The sequence below is a fragment of the Bubalus kerabau genome, chromosome 20, assembly GCF_029407905.1.
Source record: "Bubalus kerabau isolate K-KA32 ecotype Philippines breed swamp buffalo chromosome 20, PCC_UOA_SB_1v2, whole genome shotgun sequence".
Classification (NCBI taxonomy): Eukaryota; Metazoa; Chordata; class Mammalia; order Artiodactyla; family Bovidae; genus Bubalus; species Bubalus kerabau.
Genome location: NC_073643.1, coordinates 7,078,045 through 7,094,892, shown reverse-complemented (window position 1 = coordinate 7,094,892; position 16,848 = coordinate 7,078,045). Strand labels below are relative to the sequence as shown.

General features: G+C 43.2%; 1 protein-coding gene across 12 annotated transcripts in view; it reads left to right on the top strand.

Moving 5' to 3' along the window:
• The window catches only part of GADL1 (glutamate decarboxylase like 1), a 505,418-nt gene that overhangs the window by 365,548 nt on the left and 123,022 nt on the right, over positions 1-16,848 (top strand). For all 12 annotated transcript variants that reach the window (XR_008706302.1, XM_055558455.1, XM_055558457.1 and 9 more), the window contains 5 exons: positions 3,508-3,587; positions 3,711-3,765; positions 8,527-8,643; positions 13,825-13,889; positions 14,184-14,265. Coding sequence is in view for 11 of the 12 variants with exons in the window: in XM_055558455.1 (XP_055414430.1) it covers positions 3,508-3,587; positions 3,711-3,765; positions 8,527-8,643; positions 13,825-13,889; positions 14,184-14,265 (399 nt within the window). In the remaining variant the exon portion in view is untranslated. The remainder of the gene's footprint in view (positions 1-3,507; positions 3,588-3,710; positions 3,766-8,526; positions 8,644-13,824; positions 13,890-14,183; positions 14,266-16,848) is intronic.

Below are 16,848 nucleotides of genomic sequence, written 5' to 3'. Positions count from 1 at the left end.
TAAGACTCTGTGCTTCCACTGCAGGGGGAGTGGATTCAGTCCCTGGTCAGGGAACTAAGATCTTGCATGTCATGTGGCATGGCCAAAAATAAATAAATTAGTTAAGAATAAATAAATAAAATGTACCAGCATTCTTTTATGGAATAATTGCCCTGGAAGTGGGGAAGAAATTCTGTGGAAGACTAGAATGAAGATGATGCCTGGGGAAGACCAGTAACACAGGTGTAGCTGGCAAATTAGGCATGAAAAGAAATGGAAATTTTGTGGAGTTGTGAAACCAAGAGCTGAGTATTTTTTAAAATCTCTGTTGGAGATGTGTGTGCGAAAAGGGGCAAAATATATGCTTTGGCTAACGTGCCAGCAGAAGATGAAGCCAGAAAACCAAACTCGACCTGTGTCTTGGTTTGCTCAGGCTGCTCTAGCAAAATATAGAAACTGTGGCCCAAACAACAGACATGTATTTCTCAACAAATCTGGAGGCTGGGACCTCCAAGACCAAGGTGCTGGTAGATTAGCGTCTGAGCCTTGGCAGAGGGGAGCCAAAGAAAAGGGAACTTTTGGAGAAAAATAATTAAAGTAAAAAACATTTGTAGCTTGATTAGCAGTTAGATATGAATGCTAGTGTTAAAGATCCCACCTGCCAATGCAGGAGACGTAAGAGATGTGGGTTCGATCCTTGGGTCAGGAAGATCCCCTGGAGAAGGGCATGGCAGCCCACTCCAGTATTCTTGCCTGGAGAATCGCATGGACAGAGGAGCCTGGCGGGCTACAGTCCATGGGGTCGCAAAGAGTTGGACACGACTGAAGCAACTTAGCACATGGGAATTCCTTAAATTTAGAGAAATCTTAGTTTTGTCATTCAAATCATTTTGGAAATCAGCATGAAGTACTGAATATTGTCTGCCACTCAAAAGGGAGGAGGAAGGAAGCTCTTTTCACTCCCAGGCCAGCAACCAGTTGTCCTGGTTCCTCTCCATCAGGGTCCAGGCTGGGGTGAGGCAGTGAGGTCACTAGAGTACACGTCTCAAGGTCACACCTTCTTAAATTTTGCACTGGAGGTGCCTCACCTGCTCCACCCGCTCTGTGGCCCTGCTCTCTCGTGAGGCTGCCCCAGGCTCAGGACCATCGCAGGCACTGACGGGGTGAGCAGGTGCTTTCCAGGGTGTCTCCAGGATCCCGGCTCTGCCTCTTTAGGAATCGAGCCAGCTGTGTGCTCTTGGAGAAGTCCCTATACTTCCTTTTCTTCATTTCCTAAGGCATGACATTCACGACCCTGCTCTCCCCACCACCTGAAGCTAATCTGAGCACTGCATGTTAGGACTCCGAGTGTCCACAACACAGCCCATGAGCGCGGAAAACTGCAGTGCTCTGAGAAAATCAAGGTCACAGAGGAAAGCTTTTCTGGAACTAGGAGTGAAAATTTCCATGCAGTTCTGTCTTTCATGTGGGTACTGGCTGTCTTGTCTTCATAGAAATAAATGCCTGCTGAGAATCGTGTACCTTCTGTGGGACAGTGAAACCCAAGGGGAGACTGGATCTTAGAAGCACTGACTATTCTTCTGCCAGTGAAGGGAGCAGGCATTCTTGTGTCTAAATGCAGCTGTTACTTCTGAACTCCGGGTTCTAGCTTTTTCCTTCCCTTGAAACTACTTGGTATATCTGAAGCATCACCCTTTCTTTTCTTTTTTTTCCCCCTTCCAAGGTTCTTTTCCTCCTCTGATGTTTTCAGATGTTTAGACTTCAGTTTTTCAGGCTTTGAAAAAAAAAATCTGTCCTTATGCATTTGAGGTTGCCATTGGACTCCCAGTTTGCCCAGAGATTCCCAAAAATAGCTCCAGAAGCTGTTCTTATTCTGAGGACAGGTTTTTTATTCAGCAGATCCATTGATTGGGGATATGTTGCTATTTTTCGGGGCAAAGCAGTGTGATTTTCCTTACTGGCAGATGTCAGTGGGGGTAGGCTGCTATTTATCATTATGAAATCAATAGCTGTTTGGTGCCAGAGGCCCCCAGTCTCTGGTGAGAAATAATTCACCTTACTTGTCACCTTAGCTATGGTGGACTGATGTAGCAAGTAGAGAATTAACTATGTTTCCATGTACATTATTACTCTTCACTATGCATGTGTTTTTGTAACAACCTGAAATGAATGTATCCTACAGGCATTTCAAATGTGTCCTATTCGATATTTGGAAATTAATTTTTTTAGGATGATGCCATTTCTCCTGATGGTGTTACTTCGGCATGTATTTTTATAGAGTTAAAAAAAGAGCTCTCCATAAAACTCTCTTGACAAAAGAGGGAAAAAATTACCACATTTGAGGGAATATATCAAGTTAAGTGTGAAGGCATGACTACTCCTTTAATGTATTCATACCTACAAATTAAATTACTAAGGTTTTTTTGGTACAGTCAGGTCCTTTAGCCCCTTCAGTTTTTCTGGCATGAAAAAGAATTAACTGACCGCCTGTCCACATTGATGTATAAAGAGAAACATCTCCAGTGTTTGAGTGCTAATTATTTTATTGAATTTATGTAGGGAAAAAAGGCCCAACAACCCAGAGTATATACTGCTATTTGCCAATAAGAAATAGACAAGACCTAATTCCAAAGTCAGCTCTTAGCCTCATTCCTGCCAGGGCTACATCGCATAGTATTTCTGTAAGTGAGTGTTACTTCTTAAGATTTTATTTTGTTTATTTACTTTTTGGCTGCACCATGCGGCATTTGGGATCTTAGTTCTCCAACCAGAAATTGAACCTGTGCCCCCTGCAGTGGAAGCACAGAGTCTTAACCACTGGACCACCAGGAAAATCCCAAACTTATTACTTTCGTTATTATGATTTTAGCCACATTCCCTTGTGTCTAATTTCAGTCTTATAGTCAGTATTAAACGAAACTAGTCAAGTATCTGATCAGCATGTATAACTCATTGTTTGCTCTTGAAAACGGCTTCTTCTGTGGTCTGTGATTACAGTTTTTGAGACAGAGTCTTGATCGCCCCTTAGAGGGTTTTTGAGTCAGCAGTGGATTAGATTCTGTTTCCATTAATACTGAGTTTTATTAGAAGCATCAAGAGAAACTTTTCCTCAGTGTTACGGAAAACAACAACCTCCCGAGGCCAAGTTTGTTTATACACCAGGCTCTGTGCCAACTGTTTATACGTATTAACCATTTTAACTCCATGACAAGCAGATGGAGGAGGCACCCATATAGCCACTTTATAGATGAGCAAATTGAGGCTCGGAGAGCATGCATTCTTTGCTCAAGGGTCCATATCTGTAGGGGAAAACCTGGAATTAAATCTTGGTTTCTCAGATCCCAGGGGAAGCCAGTGTTTTTAACCACCATACTGAAGAGCTCAATTGAATGCTTTTTATGTTTTAAGGCAATAGGATTCCAGAGATTGGGCTCAGCCGTGTGACGCACACCCATGTATCTAATAAGCAGTACCTTTTTCATGCCGTGTATCCGTGTCTCTCTCTCCCCCTCGCCTCTTTGAATGTAGTGTCATTACTCCATGAAGAAGTCTGCTTCCTTTCTTGGGATTGGTACTGAGAATGTGTGCTTTGTGGAGACAGATGGAAGGTAACGGGGACAGGATCCAGAAGCCTGGCCGGGGCGGTGGCGGGGGGGATCGATACCATTTACAAAGCTGTCCCACGTCTGCTCACTGCCGAGTGTGACTGTGTCACAAATCTGTTCTCTCAGAGGTAAGATGATACCTGAGGAGCTGGAGAAGCGCGTGCAGGAGGCCAAGAAAGAGGTGCGTGGGCAAGGAGAGGGAGGGAGGGGAAACGTGCGCGTGTCTGGGCATGAAGGAGAGCATGCGGGGCAGCGGCCAGGCACCTGTCTGTGTGTCGGGGAGAGAAGAGGTCCTCTTCGGGTGGACGGAGGGAGCTCATCTACAGGGGTGCTGTGTCTGGTGCTTGCTCTGCGTGTTCTGTGGAGCTTCTCGAATGTGCTCATTCCCAGGGGGCTGGAGCCTATTGAAACACTGATGTCACTCTGTACCAGGTCCTTGCCTAGAATAAGCTTCAGAACCTTGTTCTGGCCTCTCTTGCTGCTGTATAACTCCTGACGCTGAGGATGCTTCAGGCCAAACCAGTTACCTCCAGGCTGCATTCAGGGTAGTTTCTGACTTCTTGGACAAACGATCCTCCTGGGTTGTTTCCACATGAAGCCCATCCGTAACCATCACCCCCGTTGGGTCTGAGCCTAGTATTTCTGCTCTGGCAGACTGTCCTCTCTCCCTTGGCTTCCAGAATGTTTGAAAGCTGGCCTGCCCATTGCTGGGGGAGGCAAGGCATGGCCCTGGTGACCTGCTGTACTGCAGCAAAGCCTGGCCCCGATATCTGTTTTATTTTTAAGCCTGACATCAGCTATCTTTCTTCTTGGGCCAAATGACTGATGGATTAGGTACAGCCATTTCCATGCATCCTTCCCATCCCCTGGAAGCCCCACAGCCAGTGAAGCTTCAGACCCTTCTCCCATCACTTTCCAATAGGCAGCGACTGCATCAGGTGTGTTTGGATTTTGAGCTTTGATAGAAGTTTCTCTGTCCTCAGAGGGCTTCATACTGAGGGATGGGTTCTTTTATTTTTATTTTTTAAATTTTAACATTATATTTCTGTTTTTCTGTTCTTGTACTGTTTATAATTTTTTTAACTTCTCCAGAATTCACCTTATCTGGAGCATGCTCGATCACTGTATTTGGTTTGAAATTCTCTATGTAAACGTTCTGCGTTTATTGCAGATGTACTGGCTTCTGGTGTGTGTCCTTAGATTTATATTTTTAAAACATTCCATTGACAAATGGATTTGATAGTTGTCTTGTGGTAGAGGTTATCCGATTTCTTTATCCTCTTGAGTAAAATTCTACATTGAAACCTGTTCTTTCTGCTGTGGACTACAGATGTCACCTTTAGTTTTATCTATTTTTTAAAAATCTAATTGTATCTTTTTCTACAAAAGCTCCTATCAAAAGGAACTTATGTTGTTAATGCTTGTTGGCGGGGAATATTGATTCCGCTCTTTGTATGGTTCATATGATTCCTTCCTTCCATCTTTCCTTCACCCTTTCTTTCTTTCTCTTTTTTTCTTTCTTGAATTTTCAAACTTTTCATTATGGAAAATTTTAAATATATATAAAACTAATATAATGAGATTACACATATAGGTCATGCAAGTTTCACCATCATTGACTTCTGCTCCCATTCCCTCCCACTGGATCATTCTGAAGCATATCCTATACATTATGATATTTAATCCACAAATAATTCAGTATATCTGTAAAAAATACTTTCTCTTTAAAAAAAAAAAAAACACACACATCACACTTAAAGAATAAGCTCTTAACATTATCCAGTATTCACTCATTAGATTTTCTCCCATTGTCCTTTATAAAAAATAGCTGGTGGTCTGAATTCCTATAAAGTCCACATGTTGCATTTGGTTGATTTATCACATAAATGCTTTCCCACCCACAGCCTTCTTTTCCTTTATCCCCCCTGCAAGTGATCCATTGGAGAAACCAAGTCCTTTCTCCTGTCGAGTTTTCCACATGGTAGATTTTGTTGATTCCGTTGAGAATTTGACTTTAAGTGCTCTTATACCTCCCCATCTGTTTTCTATATTTTCTGTTTGGCTGTTAGATATTGAGACTTGGGGAGATTCAGGTTGGAATTTTTACCAAGAAGCCTTCACGGGTGGCATTTTGCCCTTTAGTCAGCAAAGGTCTTGGGCCCCTTTGTGATAACATTATTAGTCCATCTATCACAGAACTCTGCATCAGCCTCTCACCTCGTGGACTTTGCTGCCATTTGTCCTCATTGTCTAGACCCACTATTTCACTAGTGATGTCCTAGCTAATTGTCTCATCCCTTCTTCATTTAGTGGCAGGCCTACTACCATAAACAGTTTTGCTCCTTCATCCCTATTTAGTTACCCTAAGGAACAGTTTGAACAAGCCAAGACAGGATCAATATTTTATTTTCCCGCTTATTTAACAATTTTCACAATAGTGAGTGAATTACCAAACATCCTGAAAGATAGCCAAACAGTTTTTTCTATTTAAAGTATCATGAAGAACTCATCTTCTAACATACTGGATGGATTTTATTCCACAGCAGTCATCATTATTTTCATCGTTCAAATTTCTGTTTGTTTTGACAACTAAAGTCCATGAAAGGGGCATATCTGAAGCTGAAAACTTGAAAAGGGAAGTGTTTAAAAAGTAAGAATTGCTTTAGGCACATTTGAAAGAAGGGCAACAAGGTTAGAGTTGGTCTGTCTCGGTCTTCTTTCATCATTTGAAACTTGAGCTTGGATTCACTGAGGACCGATCTTGCATCCATTCTGAGATCTTCATACCTCATGACTAGTTTCTTTTTCTCAGTTCTTCAGACATAGTTTTTTTTTGTTTGTTTTAAACTTTTAATTAGTGCTGTTACAGACGTAGCAGATAGTACATCAACTCTGTTTTTCTTCTGGGATTCAATTCCCTGACCAACCACAATCAATTTTTTTAATTGATTGAGCTGTGACCTTTACCCTGATGCCATTATAAAAACGGTGAAATCCACAGAAGCAGCAGAGGTTCTAAAGTGCTTATTTTAAAAAAATAAGACTAAGATGATCGCTGAATAAGTGAAGGTATTTTTGTGTATGAGCATTTGAAATGACCAACTTTGTTAGAGAATTCAGCTGATTGGCAACACACAATCAATATTATTTCCACTGAGTTTTCTCATTAATAGCATGAGATATGAGAAAGGGGAAAAACATCGAAGGTTAAATCCAGATTACAAAAGTTTAATTTCTGGGTCTTATATTTGTAGCTAGATTGTTAAAAGGGTGAGGAAAACTCATTAATGGGCTATAATAGCTAGCGCAGATATTTTTCACAATTGTCAGGATGTCATAGAGTTTATAAGGAAAGCCCCAGCATTAAAGACACCTTCAATGGTTTTAGTAAATTACTTTTTCTGTTGCTTTCAATGACTGATGTAAATTTGGTCGCATTTCATTTAGGTCACGGGCATGATAAAGACATAATCCGTTGGTAGTTGATTACAGGACAGAAGCCCTGAAGCCCGTGGTTCCCAGGGGCTCTGTCAGCCACAGGCCCTGCTCCCAAGAGGCTCAGTGGGCTGGGTTCCACCGGTCATGGCCACCTCCCCACCCGGCAGGTGGATCCGCTGTGTACCATCACCGTGAGTCCTTGCATTTCAGCCTGGAGATGGCGGCTAAGCATCCTTGCTCTAGATGGCCTCCATCTAGAAGCCAGGAAGTCACATCTTTCTGTCAAAGGTCAGCTAAATTGGAATGAATCTGGTTCAAGCAGAACATCCCTGTTGTTAAATGGGACATAAAATACATTATAAGAACAAGTGTCTTTCAAGATAAAATTGAGGGGAAAAGGACTCATCCTAAAATGACTTTGACAAGTAAGCATTGTTGTCTCTGACTCCTGGTGCTCTGGATCAGGATTCTACTTTTGCTCCCCACCCCCATCTTTGTCTGCAGATTTTCCCCTCAAGGCACTTTCGCAGAGAGAAGCACACCCCTGCCAGCAGGTTGGGAAGGCTCTGTCTGGAAATAGCCTCCTGTGTTCTCTTCTTTGTGGCTGCCATGAAACCTCTCCTGGGGCCCGGGCGCCTGCTGGGCTCGCCTGGCGGGAGTTAGCATTCCTGTTCCCACATTCTCCCTTTCCTCCCGTTTCTCATGGTACCTGCTCCCTCTGCAAGACGCAGCTGTGGGCTAGATGAGGAATTATCGTGGCAGAAAGACACAGGTCCTCTTCTCCAGCACATTCTAATAATTTTCTCTATCATGGCTCTCATTTGGGGAGTGCATCCCAGTGAGGTTACCGTATCCCCTCTGTCACCAGATTTGTCCCCAGCACATCCCTTGCCTTGTAGCTACCAGGTGACCAGCAGACAGGCCTGGGAGGCCTGCCCCTGGGGCTGTGGTCTGTCTCCCAGGCCTGTTCCTTCTTGTTTTGGAGCTGCTAAGGGGGTCTCCCTGGGAGGGAGTTAGGAATCACAGAGCAAGCCATTTTGCCATGGGAGTTCAGCTTATTCACTTTCTTTCTTTTTTTAATTTATTTATTTACTTGGCAGCACCAAATCTTAGTTGCTAGCTTATTCACTTTCTATCTGGGAAAGCTAGAGAAGACCTAAGAAAGAAAGGCATGTGGAGTTGGGACAAAGGAGTCTATTATCATGGCATTTTCTATTTTCTTAAGCTGTTTGTATGCCAGCCCACTCCAGTATTCTTGCCTGGAGAATCCCATGGACAGAGCAGCCTAGCCAACTATGGTCCATAGGGTTACAAAGAGTCAGACACAACTGAAGTGACTTATCGTATCAGGCAGAGGCCATGTGATGGAAAAATGTAAACACACTCACTGAATGAATGTTTGTCTCCAAAGAAACCACATAAATGTCCAGATGTATAACTGTGCCACGGATTCTGTGGTGACGATGACGATTCTTGAACTCTGACGTGTGGGTGCTTCTCGCAGGGCGCAGCTCCATTCCTTGTGTGTGCCACGTCTGGTACCACTGTGCTGGGGGCCTTCGATCCTCTGGATGAGATAGCGGACATCTGCGAGAGGCACGGCCTCTGGCTCCATGTAGACGTAAGTTCACCCCTGTGTGCCCGTCTATTAAACTGTGTAGCCTTTCTGCAGCTTTGGTGGGAAGTTTTTCATACTCTCAGGAGCTAGATATGAGCTCTCCAACTATTTGTATCTACATATATTTCCAATTGGGACTTCCTAGGTGGCTCAGTGGTAAAGAATCCACCTGCCAATGCAGGAGACACAAGAGATGTGTGTCTTCCTGATCCCTGGGTTGGTAAGATCCCCTGGAGAAGGCAAATGGCAGCCCACCCCAGTATTCTTGCCTGAAAAATTCCACGGAGAGAGGAGCCTGGTGGGCTGCAGTCTAGAGGGATGCAAAGAGTCAGATACGACTGAGCAACTGAGCACAAGCAAGAATATTTCTGATTAGAGGAGATAAACATGTCATATCCTGTTAGGTAACAAGGAAGAAGCTACCCAAAACTCGATGGGTATTTTGTCATAGTTTTCCAGGTTTCCTCTTATTTCCTCTTCTCTCCTGGATAATTTCCTTGTATCTACTGTCATTAAGACAGCACAGTATGGGAGACCCCTTCCACACTGTGGAGTTGAGAGGCTGATTTAGGATTCAAACCTGCCTCCTCTTCATTGTGACCCCAGCTCATTGGGTTTTGGTTTCTTTTGTAAAGAGGGAAATAAATGCCTGTTGTGGTCAGTAAAGGAAGGCAATGGCCCCCCACTCCAGTACTCTTGCCTGGAAAATCCCATGGACGCAGGAGCCTGGTAGGCTGCAGTCCATGGGGTCGCTAAGAGTTGGGAACGACTGAGCGACTTCACTTTCACTTTTCCCTTTCATGCATTGGAGAAGAAAATGGCAACCCACTCCAATGTTTTTGCCTGGAGAATCCCAGGGACGGGGGAGCCTGGTGGGCTGCCGTCTCTGGGGTCACACAGAGTCGGACACGAGTGAAAACGTCTTAGCAGCAGCAGCTCTAATGTTGTGTGATTCCAGTCAGCTGGAAAATGCCAAAAGCTGCATAGGTGCACTGCATGCCGTAATTAAAACAGCTTTTATCTGGATCTATCATAGATAGCTATTGAAGAGTGATTGGAATAACATATACTCTTTATACTTTTCTAACTTAAAGGGTTGGCCTTTTTGTGTGATTAGTTCTGTAGGTCCTGGGGTTGCTCATAATATTGTTTTCCTTGATTAAAAGTAACTTAAAATTCTACTTATTCAGGGTTAAAAAATTGAGTTCAGCTGGTTAAGAATGTTTGTTGAGCTTTCTGACTTTGTGTGTGGATGACACCAGCAGTTAGTTAGTTTGATTCAACCTGGTAGAAAGAATCATTGAACCCGAAGACGAGACTTCAGGGAACTCTCCTCCAGTGAGTGAGTGGTTCATACCTTCCTTATCAGACAAAGAAAGGACAATAGTTTTGACTCACTGAACCTTTGTTTGGGGGCATACACCTACACCTAATTTTATAGTTTGGATGAATGAAAGGAGGGTTTCTATGATATAATATCGAAAGAATTTTTTAGCAACCCAAAGCTTTCATTGAATGTATACTACTATTTGGTAAAAGCAGCAGTAGTCACCTGAAGCTCTCTAGAGTTACAGGCTTGATTAGTATGCAAATGGCAATATGTCAGGTAAATTATTTGTGACTTCTTTCAATGAGATTGTAGGGTTTGTATCTGTTCACATTTCAACTTACATGTTATTGATTTTTATAGACTTAGAAGTATAATAATACATTGTGTCCTGAAAGATAATATGAAGGGAGTACTTTTGTGACTGTGGAAATAGGGGCAAAAGCAAATATATGAGCAGTTGTACTTAAACATTCTACTCTCATAAAAGAAACATCAAATATGGATTATATAGTTTATGTAAAACAGAGTAACTACAGCACTTTCCAAATTGGGAATGATGTTAAGAGATTTATGGGGCTTAGAGAGAATTGTGATTGATAAGATGTGAATGAAAACCTCTCTAGATTTTTTAAAAATCTGAGGTTGAATTTTTTAAGAAAACCCTTTTATAAGGGAATATTTGAACCACGAAAATTGTTCTGTTTGCATGTTTGTAGTATTTGATTAAATTTGACAACTGTTAGTGTGACTAATTAAAGAAATTGGCTCTAACACTGAGACAATACTCACTCACCCTCTAATATTACAGACATCATTCTGTTAATGAACATTTTAAAAAATTTTGTTTATTTTTTGGCTGTGCTGGGTCTTTGTTGCTACCCATGGGCTTCTCTAGTTGCGGCAACTGGGGCTCCTCTTCACTGCTGTCTGCAGGCTTCTCATTGCCGTGGCTTCTCCTGTTGCAGAGCACAGGCTGCAGGCACATGGACTCAATAGCTGGGGCGCACGGGCTTAGCTGCTCCACACCTGTGGGATCTTCCCAGACCAGAGACTGAACCCGAGTCCTCTGAAGTCTTAACCACTAGACCACCAGGGAAGTCCCATTGAACAAATTCTATGCAGGAACATGTAGCTTTTCTTGAAGAAACTTTCCATACCAAGTTTATTAATTTGAAAGATAAAAAAATTAATAACATTACAGTGATAACTTTGGCCTGTTTGAAGTTTTCTAGAGGGTATTTTAAAGATCCTTTCAAATATTAAAAACTGGTATTTACTTGGGTTTCTTTTTAAAAATGAAATCAAGATTGCTTGTTCTGCATTTTCCTTAAAACCAAGTTGGCCAGCATGTATACTGTATCTTATTATTTTGAAAATATTTTGTTTACATCTTTAATATACCTAATTGGTATGTTGATGTCATATTTTTTTCTTTCTCAGCAGTCCACAAAAAAATGGTTCCCTTACATCTGATAGTGTCTGAAATTTGGTTAATCACAATGCATTTTTAAACTACTGAATAATAAAAACCTTAGTCGTGTTGAAAGTTTTGGCTGTGAGAGCCAGGGTTATTGCAGCCTCTGCCTGAGACCAGGATTTCAGGGCTAGTCCAGCTCTTCTCTGAAGCAGAGGCTGCGGCCACTGCAAATCCTCACACTCCCAGCCACACTTCCTGCGGTGTCTCACCCGCGTTCCATCCCAAGTCCTCGTCCTGGAGAAGATGGCTAACACTACACTTAAAATCAGGGGCTCTAGGAGCTGCCGTCTTTCCATTCCACCCTGCCTCCACTTCCCTCTCAAGATTAGCCCTACAATTTAAGATTATTAACTAGTTACTTCAAGAGAAAAACATAGGCAAGTGTTCCCCACGGCACCTAACTCAGAGGTCCAGAGTGACATCCATTGGTTTGATGTTGTAGTGAGCTTTGGAATGAGGAAGTTACAGAGGGAAGCCAGTATACGTAGGACACTGGCATCGGGGTGTTGTGTTTCTCCTTAGTTCTTTTGAGGAATGCATTTGTGGCTGAGCTGTTTCTAACCCTGCCAATACTGTGCTGTGCTGAGTTGCTCAGCCATGTCCAACTCTTTGAGACACTATGGACTGTAGCCCGTCAAATTCCTCTGTCCATGGGGATTCTCCAGGCAAGAATACTGGAGTGGGTTGCTGTGCCCTCCTCCAGGAGATCTTCCCAACCCAGGGATCGAACTCAGGTCTCCCACATTGCAAGTGGATTCTTTACTGTCTGAGCCAGCAGGGAAGCCCCCAACCATGCCTAACCACCCTGTAAACCAGTGAACTGATGCCTTGAAAGAGCTCCTGGGATTTTAAAACTGTAGCCCAGCTCACTAAGATGGGCAGAACATTGTCTGCTTCTTGAGGAGGAAGAAGAGGCAGAGGGCTGTGCAGGAGGCAGCAGGGAGAGCAGCTGTGTGAGTTGGGCAGAAAGGGTGAGGGTACTGGGTGTGGCTGAGTCTTCCTGATTAACCCTTCCCCTAGTTGCCACTGGTAGGTTCTCAAGAAGTTAAAGGATAAGAGAATTGAGAAAAGCAGGCAACTTAGAGTTTAGGGTGTATACGAGAAGTAAAAAGAACCTAAAATGTAAGTGATTTTCATGTTTGAGAGGGTCAGGTTCTTAAAATCCAGGCCTGGGAAGCCTCAATTAGCAGGTTCAGATCAAGTTTTCCCAGAGGCTGAGGGCAGTTGCCTCCACAGCTCAGCCTGGGTCACACATGGTCCGTCATGAATGACAGTGGGAGACAAGGGCAGGGACAAGGGGGCTTGACTGACAGTCCTGATCATCAGTCCCTTATCTGGGAATCTTGAGGATGTGCCTGTGTACCAGTTTTGGCCCACAAACCTTTGGGAACTTCTGGGGTCATCGGAGAGTCTAGTCCAGGGAAGCAGGGCTGGAATGTGAGGCAGTCGAGGTTCCTTAGGGTTCATTGGGCAGATAATTGTCTTAAGCAAAGGAGAGGAGAGCTGAGAATAAGGAGAGGAAAGGAAATCCCAGAGTCAGTAAGCCTGGAGGGGAGGGAGGAAGAATCAGTGTGAGAAATAAGAACGTCAGTTTGGTACTTGAAAACTTAATGAGACATTCACTCCCAGGGCCATGTAAGAGCCCAGCTCTGCAAGTGGGCGCCTCCTTAAGGGTGCAGCCTGGGCGACTCGCTCTCCTGCCCCTGGCCAGCCCTGAACGGGAAGGCTGCTCTTGCGGCCACTCTTTGCTGTCCACCAGTGAGCTCAGCTTTTGCGACGCTCTGAGAACCTGGAGACCTCTCATTTCCTTCCTCCTCCACATCCATGGTGCACAGTCTTGCCGTTTCTTTCCATATGATATTGGGCTCTTTCTTATCTTTTGTTGCAGTCGTCAACATTGAAGGACAATTGTGTACTTTAGATTCTACGATTTTAGAGCATGTGGACTGTGTCTTTTGTCCACTGGCAACTCAACGAGTTACTTACCAGTCTTTTTATAATGTGGGGATTTAATTCCTAAGCATCAGTGGAGACCCTTCTGTTGCAATGAGGTTCAGATCACCTGAGCATAGCTGGTGATCAAAATTTCCCAGAGTCCACTGGGAACTCAAACCAGGGCTCTGTGACACCCTAGAGGGGTGGGATGGGGTGGGAGGTGGGCGGGAGGCTCAAGAGGGAGGGAACATCTGAGTACCTATGGCTGATCCATGTTGATGTATGGTAGAAACCAATTATCCTTCAATTAAAAATAAATAATTTTTAAAAAATTCCTAGACTCCATACTGGTTGAAACTGACTTACAGTATCAAATGACAACTGGCTGGTGAACAAATACCACTGAAATAATGCAGTTTGGGTTGTATCACTGTCTCAACAGGCTTCTTGGGGTGGCTCAGCCTTGATGTCCAGGAAGCACCGCAGGCTCCTGCAAGGTATCCACAGGTAAGCGTGGTTTCCCAGGCCCGGTGCCTTTTCTTCAGGCAAGGGGATCTCTCTGGACTTTCCCCACTTAGGTGACATTTTAATAATAGGCCCAAAACTAAGCAATTGTTTTGCTTTTAAAAAAAAAAATCTCCAAACAACAAACTCCCCAAACCACTCACACCAGGAGTCCTCTGGAGCGCTGACTTGAAAGTGAATACTGAATGCGCCTGCAGTGGGTCATAGCATTCTTCCCACCAGAGGAAGCTGAGTCTCCCCTCCTTACCCTGCTTTTTCCTCTGTTTAACGAAACAGAGCTGATTCTGTGGCGTGGAACCCACACAAGATGTTGATGGCTGGGATTCAGTGCTGCGCTTTCCTCGTCAAAGACAAATCTGTGAGTTTTCCTCTTATGGCCTTTGGGCTTGGAGGGGGGTGGATTACCAGATTTGCATTTTTGCTTGTGTTTTGTGCCTGGGGCCAGAAGTAGATGACAGTCTTTGGTAAGTGTCGATGGCATCAAATGGAAAGATGAATGGGCCCAGATAAAAGATGGAGTACTTCTGCTCAGGTAACCTGTATTTGATTTAGGTGTTATATAATCTCTTTAGTTATAGCTAAATGGTCTCCCTCACTCTCTTTGGGGTTGTATTTTAAAGCTCAGTTTTAAACATTGCCAAATTTTTTTTTTCCCCTTGATTAAGTCCAGGATTTAAGTTATCTTGAAACTTCTCTTCCCTTAGAAAGGAAAGCAGATGTATGTCACACATTAAATTGAATGCCTAATATGCTTAGCTGGGGCTTAACAGCCCGTTTTTATGGGAAGACGTTGGTTCAGGGTTGATCTCAAACCCTGATTTACTAGAGGATTGCCTGTCTCAAGCGATTGGTACTTAGCTTCTGCTGGAATGTTGGGGAGTGCTGGAGACTGGTCTGGATTGCTGTGAGGCAAGCAGGCTGAGGTTCCTCTTGGTTAGAGGTGAAAACCCTCTGCTTTCTGTGGGTTAAATAAGGATCCTTGTGGGCTGTGGCCCAGGCTGGGAAGTGCCGCCTCATTCTTAGAAATGCCTCCTCAAGATCTGCGTGCAGCATGTGGGTGATCTTTCTCAGCCATCTGTTTACATCTTTTTCTTAGGGGACTCCCTTTGCCAACGCTAAAGTCATTTTCTCTTTTTAAGGAATTTTATTTCAAACAACAACCATATTTAAAATCTGAAATCTCATCTTGTCTGTGTCACAACTTTCTTTAAGAAAATATTTTGTGGTATTTGCATGTCAGTGAGTGCCCTTTGTGTTTTGAGATGACCAGAGAGAATGCTCATCAGAAACTATGAACAGATTCTGCATCTTGGGAATATGAATCTATTCCTTCATGTTTTATTAGATTGGCTACTCTGGACTGTGTTCAATGCCATTTAATTTTTATTAACTTAAGTTTTTAAATAGTAGAGTGACTGCATGTTATAACTGGAAGGTGGTTTAAGACTACTATACTATTTATGAACCAAAGAATATATTCAACTTGCCTACAATTACATATATAGGACATGAAAGAGTTAGGAGTAAATCAGGTTCCTGTGGTCCAGATATAAGAACAAAAATACTATGCCGAGCATCCTTCAAGTTCCAGGCACTTTACATCTGCTTTCTCCTCATCCAGTCGTCTGGATGACTTCTTTATCTGTTAGTGTGATGCTCTCAGGAGTGGAAAATTTAAACCCCCAATTTTATGACTCTTCTTTTAAATAACTTTCTAGCTTTCATAAATTTTTCTTGTTGAATGATATTTGGAGTGATTTAGCCAAGAATTGATTTACATTCATGTCCTTGAGGCAATTTAAAATTTTCTGGATCATCTAACTCTATAACAGTGGTTAAAATATTTTTGCCAAAGAATTCATTCCTGGATCTCAATGCAAACTATAGTCCCCATGTCTACTCACATGGCAGGGATTAAGAGGTTAGGAAAATTGTGTTCACGGTGCAGAGAATGCAGCACTTTCAAAAGTTGCCCTTTTTTGATGAAAGACTGTTTTCAAATTAACTGGAATGCAGAGTTGAGCCGTGAGGTATGAGAGACGACCATCGGCTTGAGTTCTGTGCTGGGAGTTTTCTCCCCTTTTGTACCTGGGTTCTGCCTCTGTTGTTCTCTTGTACTTTCACCTGTTCTCCCACCACCAGCTGCTTCCTACACAGATCAGGCACAGCACTGCTGCTGGGCTTCGAAACAGATGTGTTCCCCGTAGTCAAAGGGCATATGATCTCACAGAGGAGACGGTGGGCAAAGTGTCCCTGCCTGTTGAATTGTCCGATTACTAATTTGGTAAGTGCTCTGAAGGCTGCATCGGACATAGTTAATTATGTATTCACCAGCCATCATGATCTCCCTTCTGTCTCCTGATGCTCATCTAACCAGCCCCCCTGACAGCTAAGAGTCACCCTATGACACAGATATGATGAGGGGAAAATGGGAAACAAATGTTTTGGTTTCTGAGAGAGTTGGTATACACAAGAGGAGAGCCTTCTCTCCCCTTTTCTACCATGAATGCAGAAACTGTGTGGTATCAGACCGTGATGTAGGGAGCTCCAACAGCCACTTTGTAGCCATGAGGTGATGACCCTAAATTAAAAAGTGGCAAGCACAGAAGAGCAGAGCAGAAAAGAGGAAAGCCTTGGTCTTGGGTGACATTGTATTCACTTTGGAAGTGCCCACTTCCAGATTTTTTGTGATATGAGGTACAAGTAAGTATCCTTATTGCAATTATTAATAATAAAACTTCTTCCACCAGGTAATCTGTTACTTGAAGCTGAATGTCCTGGTATCTGAGACAGAAAACAGTATGTTACTCATGCTATAAAGCAGACCTGAGAAGTTCCAGAGGGCAGGAACAGTATGTGCAAAGTCTTTAAGAAATGAGGGTCCTTTTTTTCTTCTTCTTCTTCTTAATTTTAAAAACTGAAAGAGGTTCATTGAACAATG